Source organism: Gossypium raimondii, chromosome 12, assembly GCF_025698545.1.
Source record: "Gossypium raimondii isolate GPD5lz chromosome 12, ASM2569854v1, whole genome shotgun sequence".
Lineage (NCBI taxonomy): Eukaryota > Viridiplantae > Streptophyta > Magnoliopsida > Malvales > Malvaceae > Gossypium > Gossypium raimondii.
The window spans coordinates 9,071,645-9,098,883 of NC_068576.1; the positions used below are offsets into that span (position 1 = coordinate 9,071,645).

Consider the following 27,239-nt stretch of genomic DNA (forward strand, 5'->3'; position numbering starts at 1 on the left):
CTGCTTTTGTGGGCAAACTATCTGCAGAAAAACCACAGTATGAGCTGCTTCTACCCAGAACTTTTTGGATAAATTTTTCTCATGCAACAAACATCTAGTCATGTCTAAGATGTATTTATTTTGCCTCTCATTAAATCTATTTTGTTGCAAAGTATAGGGAGTTGCTAACTGATGCTCAATGCTATCTTTATAATATGCATTGAAATTTTTTGAAGTATACTCCTTGCCATTATCGGACCTCAATATTTGAATGTGGTTGCCACTTTGATTTTCCACAGTCTTCTTGAATTTCTAGGATACTCTAGCCATTTCTGATTTGAATTTTAAGAAGAAAATCCAACACATTCTTGTAAAATCATTAATAAAAGCAACATAATACTGACTACCAGCTAATAAAGGAGTTCTTTAAGGTCCAAAAATTTCTATGTAAATCAATTGAAACTTACAAGTGTCTCTCCATGCTGTCTTGGGAAATGACTTTCTTTTTTGTTTTCCAAATTGACAAGCTTTACATGTTGGTATGTAATCAACAAGTTACGAAAGATCAATTGTCATCCTTTTAGACTTCATCTGCAGTATCCCCTGATGGTGATAGTGTCCGAGCCTTTTATGCCACAACATTGCGAGGCTTTCTTTGATTAGAAAAGTTGATTGCTCCTCTTGCACAGGATTGAGGGAAAAACTCCATTCCTACCATCTTAACTTCAAACATCTTCTGTCCTATAGCATCCTCTAGCACACATGCCTTTTTCATGAACTTCACTTTGAATCCCTTCTCTACTAATTGACCAATACTAAGCAGGTTTTGATCAATATTATATACATATAAAACATCAGTAATAAACTTGGTACCTGAATAGCTTGTAATGGCTCTAGTACCCTTTCATTTGACTGCAATGTAGTCATCGTTCCCAATTCTGACCTTCTTGGACTCGGTACTCTTCAGTTCTTTGAACAACTCTTTATCATGTGTCAAATGACTAGTGCAACCACCGTTAACGAGCCAGCTTTCATTTGTTTCGCGACTAGTGAAACAAGTTGCAACAAAAAGCTAATATTATTCTTCTTGATCTGCTACTTGTGCTTCATCTCCTTGTTGCTGATTTTTGTACTTATAAATAACAACTTAATGTCCCATTTGGTTACACTTGTTGCACTTTGCATCTGGTGTTCTCCAGCACTTGAAAAGAGGGTGACCTTTCTTGCCACAATGTTGACATAGAGGATAATCATTCTTTACTCCTGATCTTCTATTTCTAATTTTACTTTTGTTCCCAAATGCAGAGCTTTCTCCATTCACAGCATGAATCTTTTTGTTCTTTAGCCTCCTGTTCTTTCCATCATCTTGATGCTTAACCGGTAGAGCACCTTCGACAGCTCCTTATTGCCTCATTACACACTTTTGCTCTTGTGCTTGTAAAGCACTTAAGAGTTCCGTCAAAGTAATTTTTGACATATCCTTCATGTTCTCTAAGGTGGTGATGGTAGCTTCAAACCTTTCAGGTACTATTACAAGGATTTTCTCCACAATCCTTGAATCTACTAGAGATGAACCTAGCAGCTTGACCTTATTGGCTATGTTAAGAAGCCTTTCAGAATACTCATTGACTGTCTCAGTCTCTTTCATCTTCTGCAGTTCAAAATCACATATAAGATTCAACACTTGCATCCTACGAATTCTCTTATCTCCCTCGTACTCAGTCTTGAGATAATCCTATATCTCCTTTCCTGACTTTAGAGACATAATTCGTGTGAAAATAGTTGGTGAAACTGCAACAAATAAATAGGTTTTTTCCTTTTATTTCCTTGTCTTTTTTCTTTTTGTGTTTTGATCTATGCCACGGTGGGGTTGGTAGGCAATGTAAAAATCTCGTAGTCTTCTTCCACTACTTCCCAAAGATCTATAACCTCCATGTAAGTCTCCATTCGCACTGCCCAAACCTGATAATTATCTCCATAAAAAATAGGCAGCGTAATCGAAAAGAAATTAATTTCAGCTTCCATAAAGCAACAAACACTAACACAGGACCTTTAAGAAAAAAGCTTTGATTACCAATTTTTGGTATTTTATCAGAAAATAAAATTGAACTGATGAATATTATTCAATAAGGTTCACGATTTATACTAAGTGAAAACAACAACTCACTAACAATATGTTCCTAAACTTAAGCATCAAACATAAATTTAAATAACAAAACTTTTAAAAATAGCAAATATTAAAATAGCAAACACTAAAAACTATCAGTTTTATTCCATTTCTTCAACTTTAAATACTAATGTACATTACTTAAAAACTCAATCCAACTTAATTTTACTATCAAAAGTAATAATTCTAACAATTTAAACTCAAACCTAAAAGTGATTTGAACTCAAAATTGATATGAATCAAAAATTGATTCGAACTAAGAATGACATGAACAAGTGACTCAAAATTAAATTAGGTATAATTTAAAAAAATTAATAAAATTATACTTAGAACCTAATTGGTTTTGTTTTAATTCATAATTTGTTAGTGCAATTTCAACCTATATCATATTATCTCGATAGAAAATTACAAATACAATAAACACTTGTTGAAAAAATATAATATCTCTTTATTTGCAAATAAAATTAACAAGTAAAGAGAAATGATTAAAGATGCACTCAAGTTTGAAAACGAATAGTTGCATAAACTAATAAACCTTAAACCATTAAAATTGTTGCAGATGAGAAAGTTCTTCAATCCACAACAACTTATCCACAATAGTGAGAGTCCATAGACAATGTGCATTGGTGGTGAGTATCAGAAAAATCATGTTAAAAAATTAATTTTTAGTTATAGAAAAAATTTTAAAATTTCAAAAATCGAATCAGTTTGTAATATTTATGGTAATAATATTTTTCAAAAAGTACTTGTGTTTTGTGTGAGACGTATCCGAAATTGTAACACCCCATACACGGCCTAAACGTTACGGTCAGATTATAGAGATTACATCGTACAAGCAAGAGAAACAAATGTTTAACTTAGAAGGAAAGCCACTTCAACGAACAAAAATTTTAATTGAACAATTTTTTTGAAAACACAACAATTTCTGAAATCACAACTTAATTGTATTGTTAAAACCAAAACCAACTTACTTGAAAAATTTTGTATAGTAAACATTTTGGGAGAACCTCAATTAGTCTTGCAGCAAAAAACCTTATAACTTTTTGTGTATAAAATCGTGATTCATTTTTAATTATTATAAGTTAAACACTTTTAGCCATTTAAAACCTTTGCTTAGTAAATATCAAAATAATGCTAACGAACTAACCAAAAATTAAAAAGTCCATAAGAAGAATAAAAAACCCAAAACAGTCCAAAATATCCATGATGAACAAATAAAAAGAAAAGTTCATAGTGCATAATCTAAAATCGTGAAACCCGAGCTTTGGAGTCACTGTCCATTCCTAGGTCGGAGGATTACCTAAAACAAAACGTACAGATCATGAGGTTTAAGCCCAGTGTACGAGTTGACCCATAATTTAAGTACATTTATAAACGTGTAACAGAACATTTCATAGCATATCTTTCCAAATATTTCATAACATATCTAGATTTATACGAATCGCATCTTATCATATCATAACATTTCATGTTATATCGAATAGTAGTATAACATATGAGATTAGAACATAGCATATCATATCGAATCAAAACATAACATAACATATCATATCTTACCCCATTCAACTACACACCATCTTCGTCCAACCAATCACACCATATAGGACTACAAGAGTCCATCCATCCAATCACACCAATATGTGGTGGTGTGCCACTCATATATTTACAGCTAAGCTACTATACATAAATTTGCGGTCTAGCTGCCATAATTGCAGTACAAGCTACCATATAGCACTTCCTTCGTCATATCATAACCCACCCCGAAAGCACATGCATATCATAATCATATATCATACATACTTATATCACATAGCATATAACAGGCATATACACATATTTTCATGTAGATCATAACATAGCTTATGGTTCATTTATAAATTATCCTACCTAGCATACTTTTAAGCTTATCCATATGTAATTACGTACTAAACTTATGCTTTTCCAACCCTATACGATTCCTTTGAGTCTTTTAAATGGCCCCCAATCGGGCCTAAAAATGATCCAAATGGGCCCATATAATCGTGTGGCCCACACGGCCCAAAAACCTACAAAATTTCACACGGCCATGCGTTCCACATGGCCTAACCACATGGGCTGCAAAAACACACGGCCGTGTAGCACGGTCTATCACACGGCCATGTGGCACTGGGTAATTTCAAAAATATCCCCCTGTTTGACAATTTATCATTTTTCTATCGAGTTTTAAGGTTGTTTTCACACACCTAATATTGAAGCTGCTCTACATACAACCGAACACTTAGAACCCTACAAACAACACCAAAACCAAACATTTACACTTCGATTTAGCACAAATATTTCCACTTAAATTCACTTTTCCTCTCAAGAAAACAGTCCCTAAATTAATAACGAACACTTACCGTAACTTACAGCAACTCCTCCAAAAACTTAATTTGCTGGAGGATCGTCTATCACCACACGCTCTTCCCCTAACCACAATCACAAACCACAACACCAAATCAATCAAAAGAAATCATTAACCAACAGATTTACGCTTAGAAAAATAAAACCTCAACTTAGAAAAGAGTCAACCTTCCCACAACTTACCAACATGATTAAGACCACTACGACAAAAAAAAAGAATGAATGAAAACCAGGGTCACAACAGGCCTGAATGGTGTACTTACGCAACAAAAGAAGAATTTGCAAAGATTCAATAGAAAAATAAAAGGGGGCATGTTGGCAAAAAGGATGAATGAAATAAAAGAAAAGAAATAAAATATGAAACAAAATTGAAAGAAAGAAAAGAACGTGCAGACTAAAAAAGGGAGGGTGATTTTGACGATTCCCAAAGAGAAAGTTTAGGGATTTTCTTTTAATAAAATAAAATAAAATATTTAAAAGATTAGTTTGATCCAAAACCACCCACCAGACTTAGAATTTACAACAAACTCCATAACTAAAAAAACCTAAGCCAAAAAAATTCCACACTTGCACATAACAAGACTTGAACTCAAGACCAAGACATAACCAAATGCTTAACCACTGTACCACCAAGCTCATTGTTGTCACAACCCAACTAATTAAATAATCTAAGCCTTAAGGCTCAAGCTCAACATAAAGTCAAAATTAAATAAAAGGTTCAATACAAGGGTATCGAACTTAGGACCTAAAACAAACTCTAGGGTACTTAACCAACACTCCAAATCAAATTATATGACAAACACATTAAAAAAATCCAAAAATTTAGAGTGTTACAGAAACATTCCCGATTTTCAATCCAATGACCTTCTTTGCTATCCTCGTACCTCAAATTGTGTCGAGTGTAGACTCAAACAACAAGAACCAAACACAAAACTAAAATTGATTTATTACTTTCAGTAGGAAAGTAATTCTCTCAATAGAAACTGGTAAAAATTATTATTCCCAGAACATAAAATTTATTCTAAAAAATAAATTTTCACTACTTTCGGACAGAATAACAATATATAAAACTTATGTGTAAAAACTTGTAAATAGCTCTACCAGTGTCATCTATTTTTAGGGAGAGATGAGAGAATCTTAATTGAATAGGTATAACACAAATAAAATTTATCTAATAGAAAACACTCTCCTAGCCCAACCCTAGTTTAACTAGGAGAGGGGGCAAACCCTAGATAAAAACACTAGGGTTGTCACCCCTTATATGCAAAATGAGGGGGATTAGGTCTCTTATGTATTGGGTCCAATTATATGTGCGTCTTGGACTTTTGACCCAACAGTTCATAATTTAATCCAACCCAATATTTGTTTTTTATTTCCAAAATAAATATTAATTAAATTAAATTAACTAAATTAATTTCTCAATTAAATAATTTTCTCAATCCAATTCTAGTTCTGTTAAAGTCATGAAGACTTTACCGTAAAAGAATCTATGATGAAATATATTTAATTTCTATAGTTAGTAGATTCGTAATGACTAATTAATTTAATTCCATTTTTTAACTTCAATTATTTAATTATAATTAATTAAATAATAATTTGAAAACCTTAAACTTAATTCTCAAGTCATTTCTATACTCAATGAGAAATGCATTCATATGTGAATGCAACTCATTTCTCTAATTTCATCAATTTTGTTCATTTGGTTCTACATGCAATTCAATTCTGGTTTCAACAAGCTAGCAGAGCGACCAATTGAGCATATGTAATTATGGCTCAAAAAATTAATAATTAAGTTCCAACTTTTCATCTATTAATTAAAAAATTATTTAGTTACGAAGTCATTCCATTATAGTATTGTAATTGAGCTCTCCCTAATTAAACACCATTACGAAAGCTACTTAATCAATGATTATCCAATGACCTTGTCATTAGTGTGTTACCCTCATAGGATATCATTAATTTCTTTGGGATAAATATGTTCTCTCAATATGATCCTATTTTATCTCATGGTAACCATTACATCTTTCTTTATGAAAAGTCAATTACTATCAAATAGTAAATAAGTCATTTATCACAAAGAAAAACGACCAATAGCCATGTTTACTTTTCATCTATCATATAATGTCGATGAGAGAATATCATTTACCCATTAGTTGGGCTATGAATTCTACAATTATGAATGATGTTACATACTGCAGAAGTCATATACCTTACGCACTAGCTTTCAGTTTGTTATCTATTTGAACTCTGGCTTTTACTAACACCAAATTATACGAGTCACGCATACATAGTTCATCATCCACTCAGGATTAAGGTATGCCACATTATGAACATCACAAGTGAATAAACCCATAAATGAATCTAGGATCTATTACACTTGTCTCATATCTGATGTACTGTCAATCTAGTAAGTTACACCTATGTCTCAATCTTTTGAGAGTCATTCACTCAGATGCTCGAGATAAAACATCTCCCTAATTGGACTTGATAAATGACATATTAGTCTTTTAATCAGTTTGCTCATTTCTGATTAGACTAAGGACATATTTTGGTTCATCTACTAACACAAGTTGGCTTTTCGTATTACAATCAGACCACATAATACCACTTAGTATTAGTTAAACATTAGATATGAGATTATGCTAAGGAGTGCATTTCCTTCATCAGGAAGCCTTCAGACAAATGAGATTTAATGACATCATGGAATGGCCTTTTTTTGTAAAGAGAGTCTCAGATGAATGATGATATCAAGGAATAGTCTTCTCCCATGAAGAGAGTCTTGAAAAAACGATGTTACTTGGTTGTGGCTTGATCCCTTGCGAGTGACTGTGAGAGCAAGCTTCATTCAGACACCTATAATGAGGAGACAAACATGAAAAGGTGTTGAAGATTATCCTCTAAGATACACTTTGACTGTCAAGTCAACTATCAAACAAAGTATGCAAAGTAGTTGGAAATAAAGTATAGAGAGAGTGATATGTTTATGGTGGAAACGAGGTGAGGTAGAACATCCCTATATGATATGGTAAGACTAAATGATGGTTTTTCCTAAAGGGGTGTAAAAATATATAAAGAGAGAGAAAGCTAAAGATAGATGCTCTCAAATAGAGGAGATGAGAGCTTTGATGTGCTATAATTTAATATATGCAATTAGGGCCTATTCATGCTTACTTTAGCTTGTTTTTAAGTGCAATTGAGCCTTCTAATTATTAGTATTTAGATATGGTACATTTAGCTTTAGTTACGTTTTTATGTCATTTTTAGTGTTTTAACACTATTATAGTTTTATGAAGTAAGTGATACTTGTGTTATGCATAATTTGGTTAAGTTAGAGATTTAGGAGGACCATGGCAAGTAAAACATGAGAGATTTGCTAAAATAGGGCAATGTCACAAGTTGACATTGATCACAATCACTATGTGAGTTGTTATTTTGGGAGGCTAGGAGATGTTTAGCTTGAATGTTGTGACATTAATGAGGATGAGATTGTGACTGTACAAACTGTGTAAATTGAGAAGTTGAGGCTCAAAGGAAACATCGCGACATGAGTTGCTCGAAAGTGTGACATCCATTCATCCCAAATTGAAGGAGATGTGGATAGTGAGTTAATTTGCAACATAAAAAGTGTTGAAGTTCGGACATTAGCCCTTAATGTCGCAACTTGATCTCTAAGGTTGCAATATTAATGCCTAGACACCAGCAAGTGAGATGTCCTTTGATAACGTCGTGATGATGGAGGTCATAAAGTTGATCTATAGAATTGAATCTTGTGACAGTTATTGAAGGGAAACTTTGTGGAATTTTGATTTTGAATCCTTTTTAAAGCCAATTTTAATGGGGAAAAAATGGTCATTTAGTCTCCTACTATGAATATTTGCTTTGTATCAGAATTAAGATATTCCTTTGAGAGTTTTAGAGATTTTTAGACTTTAGAAAATTACACTTTTGTAGAGACTTTTGAGGGAAAATTTTCTTTAGCTTTGTGAGGTTTTAATCATAAACTAGTTCATGTGGATGCAAATATGGTATGGAGATCAAAACAAGCTCCAACTCGGAATGTGGATTCTTTCATATGAATTAGCAATTCTAAACATTTTCTTTGATTCATTTCTATTATTTTAATGTTTAGAATGGCTTCTTATGCTTTGAATACCATGGTATGCTAAAATTCTTGATGGTTGATTGGAATGCTAGTTGTTAATTGCAATTGAGGTACATGTTTGATGTGTCACACCCTAAGTCTAACGAATCTGAGAATAACGAGTAGGGTTGCGAAGTTATCTGTTTGGCATAGTGGAACCCGTCAATTTTTAGTCTTCGGGCGGATTAGAGTCTGGCGTAATGTATACGCTATGGAAGTGGTTAAGGATTTTGTCTCAGTATATTCTGATGTTTAAGAAAAGATCAAGTTAAGCAAAAAGTAAGCCTGATGAGAGTTACTGCCAAAAGTATGATACACCCAAGTACTTGAGCAATGTGTTAAATGGGTTTTGTAAAGTGACATGATTCTGAGTCAACTAGATTGATTGGTCAAATATCAATGATATGAAATTCTCATTTATGTTTCTCTAGGAATTTGTAGGCCATTAAGAAGGACAAATTTGGATTCAGTAACACTTATTATGTTCCATTGATAGGAAATTTTGTATATATATGTGTGAAAATGGTTCATGAGGGAGTTTTTTCTTCCTTTAATATATTACTCTCTAATTTTTTTCTTAAATTTAAATGTTATCTCTTCCTCATTAAGTTGGAAGCTAAGGATCTTGATTTAATCAATGGTTGTTCCACTTCCTGGTAAGTATTATAGCTTTGAATTTTAAGTTTTGAATGAGTAAGTCTATTAAGAGGTATATGAACAGTAATTCAGGAATACAAGGCCTTGCATGGGGGTTATTTATGATTGAAATGTTAGTAGATTGTACGAAAAAAGGTTTTAATAGTGAATCTATATTCTTTAAGCAATTGTTGTTGTTGGGTCAAGATGGATGTCCAAGTCTGGAGCTTTGAGCTACAGTTAGGTGAGTATCAAGTGAGTCTATATTCTGACTCCTGTATGTTAATTGTTCAAGTAAATACATATATATAATGACAACACCTCAGATAATAAGTAAATATGTGAAGCATACTAAAAATGCTATATGTATGTGATGATGTTATGTATGAAGTATTGTATGAATAGAAAGTGATTGATAAGCATGTAGGTAAAGTCTGATATAGGAATGTACCAATTGATCAACTATGCGTGAGCAAATCTGGGTAAGTGAATTTCGAGTAAAATATCCATTTAGGATGCCTTTGCTAGGGTAGTTATATTGCTAACCAGACTTTAGATCATGATATAGAAATAAGTGCACAACCATGTGGCGGGACCCATAGCATTGTATGATATGAAGACACTCATGGTGATGCATCCAGTAAAATAAAGACTAGACTGACAGATCACGACCTAAAAGTGTGTAAATCCATGTGGTGGAGACTTGTGGCATAATATGATGATATGAATATTCATGGTGATACTTTCGGTAATATGTAAATCGAACTGGCAGATCATGACATGAAGTTATATATAAGTCTATGAGGGAGAAACCCATGGCACCTTCTAAGAAAGTCCGTCAGAATAGTAAACACAGATTTTGTATGTTGCCTATGTGGTGTGATCTACTAAGCCTTTGTAGTGTATTTTGAATTGCCTTTGTGGCAAATCACTATATGTCTGTGTGGCATATTTGACGATATGTATATACATGGAAAGTTAAGTTATTCGCGTCTGTGTTAGGATCTGGGTAAATTTTGAGATTTCTTCGATAGCTAATTCTATTATCAGTATCTGATGAGTTTGAAGATAGTATGGTTTGTTTGATCTAGTAGTAAGATTAATAAGCCATAAGAGGCGTATTTTGAATGAGGAATTACATTTGTACTTCTAAAGGGAATTCACCTTAATAGTCTGTCAGTTTGGAGTAAGGGCATTTTTATATTGCGAAATGTATAAGTGTCCATTAGTTTGATTTTGTTTACGTTAATCTAAGTTATCTAATATCTATCTAATTTGGGTGGTATCATGTCTCATTCTGGAAAAAGCTGGAATTTAAGTCATTGGTAAATTTGGTATTCTTATGCTATGAATTATAGATGTTTAGAATTCTTCGAAATGATCTGAAGTGTTTCTCATCAGTATGTGATGTATGGAATTTGAGTCAAGGTATGATATGATTGATAATATGATTTAGCAAACTTGGTATTAGAATCCATCAAAAGTGAGATCAATAAGTAGTATCCACCAAAAGAATAGTATCTGTGATCAACTATTCTAGAATAAACGATGAAAGTTGTCTAAATAGAATAGAAGAGGTAGCATCGTCTGGTAAAATCTAAAGTCAGCCAATTAGTTAAGTAAAGTATCATACAATAAGTATGGTAAGTGATGCATAAGTAAATATATAGGTATCCGATGATGTGTAGGTATCCGCCAAAGACAGATTTGGTAATCCAAATATCTATAATGTAGAATTTAGCAAGAAAGGTTCCAGGGTATTTTGTATTCAAACTCACTAAGTTTGTGTAACTTATAAGCTTTTTGTTTATGCTTCAAGTGATGTTGTTTGAATGAGTTCGCTAGAAAGGACGATGCCAGGGAGGCGCCAAGGAAGCGACGATCCGGGTTATTATGCATACAGTGGACAACTTAGTAATAAGGTGTATATTAGGATGATGCCTTATCGTGTTTGTTTTCCGTAAACTTATGTGTTGTAAAAAGTTATGACAAGTCTAATGTATTATTTTATCTTTTTAAATACTTTTCTTTGTTTATTTAATAGTAAGATCTTAGTTAAAATAATAAGGAATATGTTTTAAGTCAATAGTACAAGTTGACTTTCTTTGAAAGTTTTTGCTAGTATATGGGAAGTAACACTCGAGATCCGGACCCAGTGAATTGGGTCGGGTTGAGGGCATTACATGATGATTGATTAATTGTTTGATTGTGTTAAGATGCTTAGTAAACTAGAATTGACGCCTCTAGTTGAAAATGTTGATAGATGAGACCGGGAGGCTATTTTACCATGTAAAACCTTAATATGATCATGCTGAGTAGTGAAACCGAGAGGTGAGCTATTAACTAAGTGAGACCAAAAGAAAATCTTAGGCGATAGTTCCTAAGTGTCAATATGATTGAGAGGAGATTTCGATTAGGAATGACAATCGGTACAATCTAAACATGCATGTCAACTCAATTAGTAACTAGTTGAACAATTGATCATCGCCTTGGTAATTGCATTAGTCTAATAAAGAAAGAGGACTTGTAGGTTAGCTTACTTAGTAAACAATCTAGGTTAACTCTTTTATGATATTGGTATTGATTGCATTATCAATCATTAAGCACAGTAAGTAGATAATTTCCTAACTAGTAAGTCGTGTAACTAGTTCATGGTTTACTAATCAATCCTTAAGGAAAACGATCCTTAGAATGCTTGTATAAGTATTTCATTATAAAAGAGTACTATTATATTACATCTTGACACAGTTATGTTGCGATTTTTATGTGCTAAAAATGATAATATATATGTTTTGTAAATGAAGTGTACATGGGCTATAAAGTGGCATAACCATGAATGGTTGTTCGATTTGTTTACTAGTTAAGTAATATCAATTAAAAGATACCTGGATCAGTTAGTGCCCTTTTATTTCTTTGTATTGTTTCTTTATTGTGTTGATAAGTGTTTTTTTTTAATTTTGTAATTTTGGTTAATTAAAAGAAACTTAAAAAAGATATTTTAAAATATCGAAAACATTTTTACTTATTCTATTTAATTTTAATGTTTCAAAATTTTTGAAAATTCCTTTTCTTTTCTTTCCATTATTTATTTCAAAATCCTAAAAAAATTGTTTATTTTGTTTTGTTTTTTCATGTGTTATAAATAAAATATCACTAATTTCTATCAACTCCAAAACTTTAAAATTAAATAAATATTATTAACAATAAAATATTTATAATGATAATTTAAAATAAATTGAATAATAATAACCATTACTATTGTTTCATATACGAGTTGGTATTTCTTATACTAGATGTGCACCTTTTAGCCCCACAAGTGGAATTAAGGACTTGTCATACGTCCCATTCATTTTTTATTTTTATTTTTTACTATATCTTATAACCACATGTCATGTTCTCAACTTGTTTATGGAATTTTAAACTCCACTAGAATATATCAAATAATTTTGATTTTATAATATTCTAGTCAATTTTAATTCTACAAATAAGGTTCAAATACTACAACACTTCTCATTTTCTTGAATTATTTTTATTATTATTTTACTACCCATCAAAGGATATATATCACCCATTTAACATTGCTCGGCAAGTTTTTAAACTCCATTGGCTGTGTGAAATAATATCCCTAAATAATTTTTTATTTTTATTTCAAAATTATTTATGATAATAATTAACTTAGAATGATTTAAGTATTATATGTACTAGTATGGTTTTTACTTACGTTGAATTGATTATTTATTTGTGTCAAATTATAGAGTAAAATTTAAAGGTTAAAATCGCTTTAAGTTCTTATACACTCTATACATTTGGAATTTAATCACTCTACTTTTATTTTTAAGAAATTAGTCCGTCTACTTTTGAAATTTAAAATCTAGATCCTGTTATTACTATCGTTAAAATTCTTCTATTAAATTCATTTGGTGTAACATTTTAAAATTAAAAAAAACATTCATTTGGTAGTCATGTAGCAATAAAATAATATTGAAAATACTAATTTTGATTTTTTCTTAAAACTTTTCAAATTCGTCAAGGTAAAATGTTTTTTGGAATAGTGTTCTTAAAAAATTATATAAACATTTTGATTGAAATAGTTAACAATACTAATGACATTTTAAAGTAGAGAGAACAGATTATGTCAAAATTAAAGTATATGCACTAAATATCAAGTTTCAACATAGTATTGAGACCAAAACTAAAATTAGGCCATTATCTTATAATGTAAAAAAAATCAAAAGAAATAGGAAGCCATATAAATTATAAATAATCACGTAAAACATAATGATATTAATTATTTGAATTGATTAATAATAGTATGAAAATTTAAGGACTAAATTATGTTAGAAATTAAATATCAAATTTAAACATAGAAGTAGCAATACTGAAATTTATTTATTTTATAATGCAAAGAAAAACTAATAAAAAAATTTTCCAAATCATACACACAAAAAACAAATAAATTAAAACCCTTGGGATATTACTTGTATACATAGAAGCATAGGTAATAGGCCAAATATCAAACAATTGCGGGGAACCATAAATTTACTACATTCGAATGGATTTCTCTTGTGGAAGCTTGGATATCTATGGATTAATTCTAAACATCTTATAAAGTTGGTTTCACTTTAAAAACAACATTTATTGCTAGCTTTAAAAACAACATTTATTGAAAGCTTCTACTTTAATTACTGTGAAAATCAATAGTTTTTAACACTATATTAATAAATGCAGGAAAACAAGGAATTAAAATGAACTGGTATTTAACTGCTTCTGGTTTCCCCCGCACACAGTGTTGAAATCATAGCTGAAAGCAAAGTTAAAAAGGAAAAGTAAACAGGTTTGCAGTTTTTAAGGACGAAAACTAAATCCCATCCTATGCTAATGGTGTATGTTGACTCTGAAACCTTTTTGAACAGAAGTTCACTCAAAAAAGATGCTCAACTCATTATGACAAACTCCACCTGGTAGGTTAAAATTAGAGGAATCAAATTCTTTTTTTCATTCAGATTAATCAGACTGCACTATATATATTTAAAGGACCATTGATCCATTGAATCTTGACATGAACATGCCTACGCTAGAAAGGTTAACCATGGACTTGAATCAATCTATGGAGTTCACACCTTCTGCAACCTCTTCTCCTCAAATTCATAACTTCATGCCAATGACTTCTTTCATGTTACCATTTCACCAGCCTTCCAATGAGGTTTCCTTTTCCTTTCCTTTGAAAATCATATTTTCTTTTTATATTATATGTACTATCCATATTATTATTCATTTTAATCTTCTTATTTCTTGGTGAAGGACGGTGAAGAAGTGAAGCAATCACATCTTCTGGTCCAGAAACGCAGTCTAGAGTTGTTTTGGTACCAACAAATGTTGGAGATTCATAACATTTCAGGTCCCTTAATAATTTTCCTTTCTCTTTTCATCTGTTATTTTGCTTTATTACTGATTGTTGTGTGCCTGTTTGCTTTTATACTGAATTAAAGCTTTCAAGAGCTACCATCAGCTACCTCTGGCAAGGATCAAGAGGATTATGAAATCTAATAAAGATGTGAGGTTAATTTATTACTAATTTTCATATTATTTTATTTTATGTTTTCAATTTTGATGGACTTTTTACCAATATTTCATATGTTGCACTAGATGATCAGTGCAGACACTCCTATCTTGTTCTCCAAGGCCTGTGAGCTCTTCATTCTAGAGCTCACCCTTCGTGCATGGCTGCATACTGAAGAAGGCAAACGCCGAACCCTACAGGGCTGTGACGTTTCCAAGGCGATAAGGCAAGAGGAGGCACTCCATTTCTTATTTGATGTCGTCCCGTTGATTAACCACAAGGTCCTTTTATATATCAATGCAGTACATAATACATTCAAATGCTAGAAAACTATCATTGAGCCAAAGTTGTATAATCTTCAAATTCATATATCAAGTCTCGGTAAAAGTAACATGAAAAACCCTATATTAAGAGTCAAATTGCATTTTACCCCAAAAAATTGGCAAATTAGTCCTTGTATGTTTGTCCAAAGAGCAAGCTGGTCATGATAAAAAGTCCATCTATTTCTGCTGTTCTGCTATTAAAAACTGGTACTTATATGCCATCATGAGGTACACATGTCACTATCTAATTATTTTGTTAGCTATGTCAGTTTTTAACAGAAATTATCAATTTGCTCTTTAATCTAACACACAGAGACTAATATATCCATTTTTTGGGTAGAGGGGACAAAATACACAAACATTACTTAATTCTTATATAACATAGCTATTATTAGATTCCCTACCTTACAAGTCAACATTTGAGGTGGGTAGGAGTCTCTTTTAACTATTTGAACACTATGAATTTTTGTAGGATGATGATGGGAAATTTCTCGAGGAAAATGAGCATCATCCTGTTAACCAACCGCAGTTTCCTCTGTTGGACATGAATGCTGTGAGAATTAGAAAGAGCTCAAAAATAATTATTTGATTTGTTGTTAGAAAATTTGTGGTTTAATTCTATTATTATTTATTTACTTCGTAGGAGCTGGTTATTAGGAGTAGATGATTAAACCTCCTATGTCCTCTCATGAGTTCGATTAAGGTATATGATATTTAATATGAAATAGAGTTTCAGTTTTGCACAACTTTGGGAATTAACAATAATTAGGTTTGAACTGTGTTCAATTAAAGAAAAAAAATCTGGGATATTTATCTTTGTGAATTCATATAATGCATTGCTTGATACATTACTATTTTAGTTTGTAAAATGCTTTTGAAAGTTCTTTATATTAACAATTAAGGGATAAGTTCATAGACCTTTTATTTTTATTTGTTTTGCCTTTACGTAGTATACACGACTGGTTCTCTTGTTTATGCAGTGAATGAAGCTGGCTGATTACAAAAATTGCAATCGTATGTGGAATATGAAGAAGCAGCCTTAGTAAAAGAAAAATGAAATCCATTCATATAGATTGTCTTATCTATCTTATAATAATAAATTAATATATATTTCAACTTGGCATCTTCATTTTCCTTTATCCTCCTATTTATAGAATATGCATTTAGTTTGTATATAATTTTAACATTGACACAATAAAAATATTAGATTACAAGGTAATTAAAACCGTTATACCCTCTCCATTTCATCCATCGTTGAGTTATCCAAAGTCAAGTAAAACTGGACGAAATTCAATTTTGTGACTTTGCCAGAAGTATAGTCCTAACTTCACCTCACCAAAACATCACATCACATGAGGCGGGCGCACACAATCCCTAAAAAATATATAGGCAAGAGATTCTATCAATACTTATCAATTTATCATCTCTAAGAATTGACGATGCTCCAACCAGGCATCTCACATAATCCCCTCACATTAGCACCAACAAGCTCCTAACTAACAATCCACCACTCTACCGCCTGTACCTATGAAGTAAAACACTTGATGATTAAGAACCATGCCAAGCCGGCCTCTCTTTGTAAATACTTCCTCTTGGCACCAAGGCAAGGGATAGATACACAAGATCAACCATATAGCTCACACTCAACTCGAGTATCACCTCTAACCTTCCAAACCTCCACCCTTAGTGCTTCTCCATGCCACAGGCGATGTGGACCACCACCTTTGTATTCCCTAACATCTTGTATAACTTAATTGTTATAATAATTGATGCAGTCTATGAGAAACAAACAAAAATTTATATGGTTATCGTTGGAGAGCTATCATCATCAGGATCAAGAAGACCAAGATGCTAGCCATTATCAGCACTAACATGAACTTGAATATCGAGGTCATGACGACACTATAAAAGCTTACCATCCATCTTTCCCACAATTTCAACAATGGGACAACCATCACACTCTTTCATATCCTTTTATTGATCATCAAGATGAGGGATATTATTAAGATCCAAGGATCAAAGAGAATTTTTGATCTACAACCCAATAGTATAGAGAATTACAAGCCCAAAATGAGTTTCTTTTGGCTCAACTATATGAATGTGCCCCGAAAGGAGCCTAGAAAGACAATGCGAAACTGAGAAAGGAAGAAGAAAAAGAATCTTCTTGATTCCAAAGATGATATTTGGAACATTATTATTGCCTTGACTTACAGGAAACCCAAACCACCACTCTGCCTGATGGAGTAAAGATGAAGCTGTAGTAGGATACTGAAACTATCGACGCCCAAAACACCTGAAAAGGGTATCACTGACACCCCTCCTTTAATATTTGCAGCATGTTTGGTTGGATGGAATAGCCTATGCATTCCAACTCTCTTCAATAGGCCCACTATAAACTGTTGTTTGGTTTAAGGTGATAGCCTATTACGACCCGAATGGAATCAGCCTCTGTTACTGGACAACTAGTAATAGCAATTCAGGGGTTAGGGGTCTGAATTTCTATTCAAAACCACCCGTAATAACATTTTTCCTTTTTTGGACCAAAATAGCTTGCCTCTCTTCTTTATCGTTTTCACTTTCACTTCAGATTTCTTTCTCGACATTTATCCCCAAAGTGAACCCCAAAAATTAGCTCCTTAATCAATGACAAATTAAGCATCCATTCACTATCTTCATCTTCCTTCTAGTTGAACCTCCTTATTTACAGTAAGTGCCTTTGATTCCTTTTTTTTTCTCTGATTTTTTTAGTTAAATTTATTTCACTTCTTTCAGCTTTTCTTTTCCCCTTTCGTATTTGGATAAAAAATAGCAAAGCAAATTGTAAAACCAGCAAATTAAATTATGCCTAAATGAAATATTATGTGTATCAATTAGTCCTGGAATGATTGAGTCAATCCTATGTTGGATGCATGAATTGAAGAATCTTGGATTGCCATAATTACCATACAAATCCAAATGATTTCATCCTTTTTCTCTCATTCACTATTTATTAGCTCAAATTTTCCTTTTTCCTTTAACACGGTGGTTTCATACAGTTTTTGTTTTCTTTTAAATCCCCATTTCTTTCAACATATATAGCTGGTGAAAATTTATGCTTTGTGTGGCTATGATTAAAAAGCTTATTCATGCGTATACCAACATGCAAAGCGAAATGCACGTTGAGGGATAGTTGCAAGCAAGCATTGCTTGGGTAGCCGCTATTTCTAACCCATTAATTTGCTTGATTATGCAATAACTAAATGACACAACAAGACAGGGTGTTTAACTTTTTCATACATTTCTTAAGAAAATGTTGGCAAGTTGGTCTTTGTTTTTATGCTCTATTCTTAGCACTCTTACCTGTTTAGATTTAACCTTAAATATCCAAAAATAGATCCGTTTTGAACAACACATATGTATATATAATAAACAGGCGTTTGTAATTGCAAGTTCTTTCATGGGTGCAAACACTAAAAGAAACCACAGCAGCAAAATAGCATGTAATTGGATAGAAAAACATTTAAAAAGTTGGTTTCGCACTTGGTTTACAGTTTTATGTCATGCTTCTTAACATTTTTGTGTCATGCTTCTTTACATGGGGAATTTGTATATAATTTTTAAAAATCTTAATTTTATGTCTGTCTTAGGATGAAATTTTTTAATTTCACTTGTCCCTATGTTTTGCTTGTTGTGTTTCCATATAAAAAAAAATTTGGTTGATAAGTCTGGCAAAAGAGGATCGTAGACTTTGCAAGAGTCTCCAAGCTTCCAATGTACTCTTTTTCCAAGGATTGTTGTAGCTTACTTTAGTGCTAAATCTTCTGTATTTGGACTTATAAGAGAAAAAAAGATAAGGTTACTTTTTTGTCATCACACCCATTTGGGGCTTGTTTGGTTTTTATGTGAATGCATTTGATGCATTTATTCTAGTGTTTGAGGTGGTATGTTTGGCAAAGAGCTCTTACCAATTGGAGCCTTTTCAGCTTCTGTACCATTACCAATTGTGGTAGCTGTATACTGTGTTCTCTTCAGCTTTGTCTCTTCTGCTGGTCTTAGCTTTCTCCAATTCTGTAACTTGAATAGTTTCGAAATAAAATTCATATTAGGCTTCCTTGAAATATCCATGTCTGACATTTTCCAACACATGCCAACCTAGGTATATATAGAGATATGATACTCCAAATTGAACAATTTGTAATAAATTAATCACTCTCTGTTTATTAGAAACTGAACAATTTTCTTTCCTAATGAAATGTAATTCAGTGACAAAGTGGTTGTGATCTTCATGTCTCATACAACAGTTGTTGTTTTGGTTGTTTTATTCTTTGATTTAACACTTTGTCGATAAAATGATGAAAGCAGAAAGGACATTGGATTGAACTAGTGGGAAAAGTTTTGCTTTTACAAATCAAATGTTAGGAATGATGAATTCTATGCACTACCCTTTAGACTTAATAAGTTTTTCCCTCCAATTTAACCTTTTGAAAAATAAATATTTACTGTGACAAATTATTTGCTTTCCAATTCCATTTCTTAAGTTAGATTTATCTTCCTAATTTTCCTTTTCATCCTACATCTTTATTCAATAAGCTATTTTTGAGTCACCTTGGCTAATCTAACAGCTGATTTTACCTCATGTTACACTCTCTCTTATTTTTCCTTTATCTATCTGTGGTTCTTTTCTTACTGCCAAGTCTCAGTCCTATTTTAAGCTTAATGTTCTGCACTCTGTGTAGTTAATAGAATGTAATGTGTTACCATGCACATTGCTTTTCGGGTTGATGATGGTTATATGCATTAGTTTCAAGTTGTTTATGCTTGTTGCATGCAGATGCCCTTTCTCTATGCAATTTTCGTTCTATGCCATTCACTTCATATTTCAATGTTTCATGTCTTCCAATTATAATATGGTTTATGTTTCATGTTTGACAAGTCTTTTCATTTAATCTATTAATATGGTTTGCTTTTATTTTGCAGGTAAGCTTGATTGCTTGCTTTGAAGATATAGTTTTGCTTTGTAATATTTGTAATTTCTGTAAGTTTATCATCAGGACGTGTTGCATTCTTGTTGTAGTCTGTTTTATATCTAATAAGACATGCCCTTTCAAGGTGCGATTCCTAGGAGCCAAACTCGAGTCACTTATGTTCAAATAGAAGGTTTTAGCTTCTCATGTATAAGCTATTGGTATATGCAAGAAATTGTTTGCTCAGACTATTTATTACTTTTAATCTTTTACTTTTTAGTTTAGAAGATAATTAAATTATTTGTTTCGCTAATGGTATTTTAACACATTAAATATGCATTGCGTTTAAAAATAATAAAGTAGGTTATATATTATGATTTTTATTAATTCATATTTTAAAATAATTATATTAAGAATGTTAATAAATTATATATTATTTTATTAAATTATATTTAATAATAATTATGTTAAAATATTATTAAATTATATCATTATTTTTATTAAAATATTTAGTAATAATCTTATTAAAATTTAATAACAATAATCATCTAACTAAAAAAATTCTACTAAGGGTAATTTGGTCATTTAAGTCATTTTCCTTATGCTATTACAGTATCCATTCCATTTAACCAAACACAAGAATACTATTACAGCTCTATTCCATTCCATTGAATCAAATAATTGAATTACTGATTACAGCTCTATTCCATTACAGCTATATTCCATTACATCTCTATTCCATTACAGCCCTATTCCATTCACCCCAACCAAACGTGCCCTAGCCTTTGAATACCTCACAAAGAGAAATTCTTGGTGAAAGTAAAAGAATATTAGGAACCCTTCTTCCTATATGGTTTAGTCTATAGAGGAGGAAGTCAATAACTGAGTGACTACTTCACAATAATATAGCTCACACAACAAATGACTACCTCACCTTGAAGGATGCCATTGAAGTAGATGTAAGGAAAGGCCAATCAGAGACATTTATAGAATGAAGACCTTGCTCCCAAAAAAGGAATAAGGGAGACATCATGGTAAAAAGAATCCCTAAAGCCTCAAAATATTGGTGAAATAGAAGGATGTCTTTGGATTCTAGCATACAACAACCACCTCCTTTTAAAAATAAAGGCAAAAACGAAAGAAGGGCGAGTAGGTTCCCTCCAAGATCGAGCACTTGGTGAGGCCAACAACATGAACCCTTTGTGTGAAGCAAAATGTTACTTACCAATGAATAGACAAAGGGGGCAACTTAAAATAAAGGTGGAGTACCTTCTAAGATAGAAGATGCACGAGCTTGTAGGAAGAAAAAGACTTAGATTAGTTTGATGTACTTCCTTATTAATACAGAGTGAGAATACTTGTTTATGCCAAGAGAAGTAATGTCATGCTGAGCACATAAAAAGGTCAAGGCACACAAAGGAAACATACACCACATCGGATCATCTTTTCAGATCTCCTTATTAGAACAAGAACGTCTTATAGCTTATTGAGAAGTAGTTTGATGGGAGAAAAAGATAATTACATACAAAGCTAACACTCAAGCATGTAAAAGTGCAGGCCTTCCTTCAATGAGAGGTAATGAAGGGATCCCTTAGTGACTCCCTTCATTTAAACATGGTGGCTTCTTAAATCTCCTTATCAAATGTAAGCGTAGAAAATGCTACATCTTATCATTGAGAGTTAAAAAGACATGAGGAGAACCATACTATATCAATCTCACTTGTGCAACCATTGAGAGTAACGTCCTAACCTTTAAAATGCTGTAAGGGTGAGTAGAAAAGTTTCAGAATGTCGAACATGACTTATGGGAGCCGCAGTATATCGGTGCATGCTTGATACGTTCCTTCGTAAGCTACAAATAAAACAAGAAAATGAAAAGATTCCCTAAGAGGTCATTGGAGAAAAGTAAGGGATCTCCTTGTTGGAAAAATTGATTTAGAAAATAGTGCTTTAAGGCATAATGAAAGTTTAAAATTTTTCTTTAAAACCGAGCCATTGTGATATTTATAGGAATAAGCATTAACCATAATTATATTTGTGCTTTGTATAAGGCAGTTAAGTTAATAATGGCTCTCTACTAAACGACCTTCTCTGTTATTCTCGAATCATGAATTACTTTGAGTATGGGATCAAAGTATCATAAACCAATTGCACAGAATGAAAACTTTATTAATTTTCAATAGTAAAGTTCATTCTCTTTATAACCAAAATTATGCATTTTCCAAGAAAATAGAATTTATTTCAGTAAAACAAAATTTCACTATTTTTAACAGAATAATGACGTGAATAATGTGTATTGAAAAGCTTAACACATCATTCCTATTCATAGATAAACAGTATAAGAGTTCTATTAGAATAAGATCTAATTAAATAACAATATTTAAATAGAAAATACAACTTCTATTCTGAGTAGAAGAGTAAGGGGTGGCAACACCTGTAACAACCCGATAGTCAGGGGTGTCGGAAAGTGCATTTCTGAGACTCAATTCCCGTAAATTGAACTCATAAATATTTATTAAAAATATTTACGAAGCTAGTTGTGTAGTTAATTAGATTCATGAATTTAGAGTAATTAGGTTTAAGGACTAAATTGCATATAGGGTGAAAGTTAAATTATAGATTAAAGAAAAAATTAAAGGGACTAAAGAAGCAATTATGCCATTGTTCTTTAACAAGGCGACATAAGTTAAAGATATTTATAAATTTAATATATATATTATAATAAAATAAGTTTACTTAATATATAAGTATATATATTATAATAATAAACTAATGTATAATAAAATAAGTAAATGAATGAATGAATAAAAAATATAGAAAGCCAAAGCCAAACGAAAACAGAAAGGAAAGAAAAAAAAAGAGAAAGAGAAAGAAAGACGCAAAGCTAGGGGTTTCAAATTTCTAAGTTCAATTGGTTAGTCAATTTAGTCCCTCTTTTTTGTAATTTTTATGTTTTTGGAATCCGGTTGTTAAGTATTACCCGACTCATGTTGAAATTTTAGAAATTATTGAGTTTTTAAGTGTTTTTAATGTTGAATAATTTTAGTATTAAGGATTAAATTGATAGATTTAAAATTTAGAAATGAAAAGGACTTTATTGTAGAACAAATTGTAAATTTTGAGTAATAGGGACTAAATTGTGAAAATTTTGAAATTTAAGGATGTAAGTGAAAATAGGGAGTTAAATTTAGTTTAAAGTGAAATTTGTATAAAAATATAGGATTAATTGTAAAGAAATAAAGTTAGTCTCGGTTTAGGGACTAAATTGAAAATTTAGCAAATATTGAGTCAAAATTGAAATATTCAATATGAAATTGAATTGTGCTATATTGATAAATTTTAATTGTTTTAATTACATAGCTAACGTCGTACCAAAATCTTCGACTAAAAAGGAAAAAGATAAAGTTGACGTGGAATAGCTCGGAATTCCTTGTTTTTATTTCTATAATCCGAACTTAGTTGTTAATTGTTATAATTCAATTTAATTCATATGGTAAGTGTTGAGGTGAGTAATTGACATTTTGATAATTGATTGAAATGGATTGAATTGGTAGATACATGTTGAATGTATTGATTATTGAATTGAAATTAATATGTGTTAATGTGAAAGTTGGATATTGATTATTATAGATTGAATTTAATTCATGTGTATATATGTGATTATGTGAAAAATTAGTATTGGATATTGGTTATATCTGAAATGTGAAATTAAACCCTATTAACTATATCGGGCTGAGTCGAATATAAATGGCATGTCATATGATTGGAAGAGTTCAAGGATTTCTTCGACTTCGAGTCGATGAGGCACTGGGTGCCAATTTACTTTGGTTTATCCGTTGAGACACTAGGTGTCAAATTTATATAGCGTTGGGCGCAGTTATTACTTCGGATTTATCCGATGAGGCACTAGGTGCCAAACTGGTGTGTTGGTTGGATCCATGTATCCATCCGAGTCCGAGTCGTATTAATAGGGGTAATTAAATAAAATGGTACTATGATTGATATTGGATGATATTGTATGTGAATTGAAAATGGGATAATGAATTGAAACATAAAAATAAGACACATGAATTATGTATTCATGAATTGGATATTGTTATTGTTTCAAATGATATGTGGATCAAATTGTGAAAAGCTATTATATAGCAAGTGATGAGAATTGAGTATGATATAAAATGATGTATTTATGATTTGAGTATTGAATGGTTAATGCTATTGTATAAATAAATGTGATTTTAAATATTCAGTTGTGCTTAAAATTTAATTGTGTCTATTATATTGTTTTGTCTTTAAATATTCGGATTATAGAAATACCATTGAGTTTTACTCAACGTATGGTTTTTTTTTTCGTGCGCAGATTAGGTACTTCAATTTTAATCGCGGATTCAGCATCTAACAACGATCCTGAACTTAAACGTGGTGATGATTACTCTTTTATGTCGGCATGTACCTAGGGTGTCTACATAATAGTTATTTTGTGGTTTGATTGTAAATGAGGTTATAAGTTTAATTTTGGTTGGTTTTATACATATAAATATGTGTTTGTTTTTTGAAGCCATATTATGGCATGGTAAATTGAACTAAATCTAGATAGATGTATGTGAATGTAATTCTATGTTTAAGTGCTCATGAACTAGGCAAATTGATTTGGATTGGGTATGTTTATAATTTGGATTAAAATGATACTTTGATAACTTGTTTTGATGATATGAAATGCTTGATAATTCTGTTTGTTTGATTGATAAACTTCGGTAATGCTTCATAACCCTATTCTGGTGACGGATATGGATTAGGGGTGTTACAACACCCCTAGAGTAAGGCTCTTTTTATGTATTTGGTCTAATTATATGTGTTATGAGTACTTCTATCCAACATTTATAATTTATTCAACCCAATATTTATTTTCTATTTGTCAAAATATTAATTAATTAAGTCAATGAAATAAATTAACTAATTAAATAATTTTTCAACCAAATTCTAATTCATTAAAGTCATGACAACTTTATCGTACTATAATCTATAAAGAAATATATTTAATTGTCTTATTAAAAAATCCATGATCATTAATTAATTTAATTCTCACTTGAACTTTAATTGTTTAATTTCTATTAATTAAATAATAATTCAAATATCTTAAATTAATTTCTAAGTTATCTTTTGTAGTTAGTGAGAAAACGCATTTATCGCATATTGTGATGTATATGGTCTATTTCCTTACTTTATCATTTTCATTCATTTCATATTATTGGTTCTATATGCAATTCGTTTCTAGTTATCTTGAGCTAGTGAAGGACCGATTGGACATATATGTTTAGGGCTTAAATAATTTGTAATTAAGTTTCTACTTTTCGATATATTGTGATTTGACATATTTATTTGTTGTTCCTTTTAGTATATTTTAAGTAGAATCGAGTCGTTTTAGTGTCAATTTGCGTTTTTAGGTTTTTAAGTAGTAAATGAATAAGAGTGGAACTCACAAGTGTTTACAAGTAAAAAAAAAAAACAAGGTAAAAGATTGAATTTTTGCACTTTGAATTTTGAAGGCTTGTTTCTTATCTTCATTTGGGAGTCATTGAACTATATTTGTACCATCTAACAAGTTTGGAGACATTTGGAGTTGTGAGACACAAATTGGAGCCATTGCAACACTAAGTTGACACATTAATTATATTTTGCAGATGACTTGTACTAATACAAGTGTTTTGGTACCAATAGAAGTCTTAAAAATTATAGCCATTGGAGGTTGTGGTATCAATACAAGTGGGCTAATACCAATACAAGTCTGAGGGAAGAATAAAAGGAACTTACCATTTGACTTGTTGTGATACAATTCTTCAAGGGTATTGATACATGTCCATGGAAAATTAGAGTTGCTTATTGTCTGACTTGTTGCGATACAAGTCTCGGCTAGTATTGATACAATTCTAGTTGCACCGATACTCCTAGGGCTTTGTGCGATACTTCTCCCTTAGGATCATGAGATAGATTACTATCTCAATTGTATTGATACAAGTGGGCTAGGGGTATCAGTACAAGTTTCTAGACTTTACTAAAACAATTGTAGAGGAATTTTAGAGGAATTTTCAATGACTTTTAGGATTTTAAACTCATAAGAAATACTCTAAATCAATTTAATGAGAATTATGAGTTTAAAAATACTTGAAAATAATTTTCTAAGATTTTGTCATGAATTTTGCAAATTTGTAATAAGAATTTTAAGTTAATTATGTTACATCAAAACATTTGAAATCAAGGCTAACAAAAAGCTTCCATGGGAAAAAAAAAGCAAGAAGGAAAACATTGTAAGTAGTTCCTAGGGTGATGATGGGCGGTTAGGGGGCTTGGCAATGATGAAATGATGAGCTGGTCATGGGTGATTTTAGTGATGAGGGAAATGATGTATGTACAAGCCCATTTTGCCCGGCCCATTACAAACCCATCTTAAACAAACCCAAAATAACCCAAACTCAACCCACCTAAACACTGGCCCAAAACCCGAAGCCCAAATGCACCGGCCCAACTACCCAAAGCCCAACCAACCTAAATTTCCAATAGTCAACCTAGGGTTTCAGTTTTCTGAAACCCTAGCCTAGCCAATGCGCCGCACGTCCCTAGCCTGCCCTAGCGCCGCCGCCGTCGCTTCATAGCGCAAGTGTATTTTGCTCTCTGCCACCGTCCAAGCTGCTCACTGCAAACAAACAAAGAAAGCGACAACAACAAGCAAAGAAAACTAAAAATTGTAAAATGGCTTGATATAAAAAGCCATTCTAATCGAAAACAAAGGGGGGGATTTGCTAGGATTTTTTTCTTCTCTTTCGGCAAAAGCCAAACAATGTAAAAGGGGGATTCTCTTTTTTCTTTCTTTTGTAACATTTCACAAAAACAAGAAATATAAAAATCAAAGGTGATTTTCGTTTTGCATTTCTTTTCTTTTTTACCTCTTTTTTATTGTTGTTTATTTTTATTTTTTATTCTTTTAAAAAACAGTTTACATTTGCAAAAAAGAAAAAAAATATAAAGAGAAAGAAAAAAAAAACCTTTACTATTTTTTTACCACCGTGGCGCTGATTGGTGGCTCTCAAGACTTTTAACCAAGAGGAGAGGTGTG

At 31.7% G+C, this 27,239-nt stretch overlaps 1 protein-coding gene and 2 long non-coding RNA genes across 3 annotated transcripts; 2 read left to right on the top strand and 1 right to left on the bottom strand.

Moving 5' to 3' along the window:
• Positions 1-3,289: 3,289 nt before the first annotated feature.
• On the bottom strand, positions 3,290-4,924 carry LOC128035367 (uncharacterized). Its single transcript, XR_008191783.1, has 3 exons — positions 4,712-4,924; positions 4,525-4,593; positions 3,290-3,446 (listed from the first exon to the last, which is right to left on the bottom strand). It is a non-coding gene; the product is annotated as an uncharacterized LOC128035367 (long non-coding RNA).
• Positions 4,925-14,389: 9,465 nt separating this feature from the next.
• Positions 14,390-16,317, top strand: LOC105763162 (nuclear transcription factor Y subunit C-2). The gene is made up of 6 exons (XM_052624736.1): positions 14,390-14,508; positions 14,607-14,859; positions 14,952-15,146; positions 15,661-15,741; positions 15,832-15,891; positions 16,169-16,317. The coding sequence occupies exons 2-5, from the start codon at positions 14,842-14,844 to the stop codon at positions 15,853-15,855; spliced, it is 318 nt and encodes a 105-aa protein (XP_052480696.1). The 5' UTR covers positions 14,390-14,508; positions 14,607-14,841; the 3' UTR covers positions 15,856-15,891; positions 16,169-16,317.
• Positions 16,318-17,637: 1,320 nt separating this feature from the next.
• Positions 17,638-20,428, top strand: LOC128035598 (uncharacterized). Its single transcript, XR_008192101.1, has 2 exons — positions 17,638-17,894; positions 20,145-20,428. It is a non-coding gene; the product is annotated as an uncharacterized LOC128035598 (long non-coding RNA).
• Positions 20,429-27,239: the final 6,811 nt, after the last annotated feature.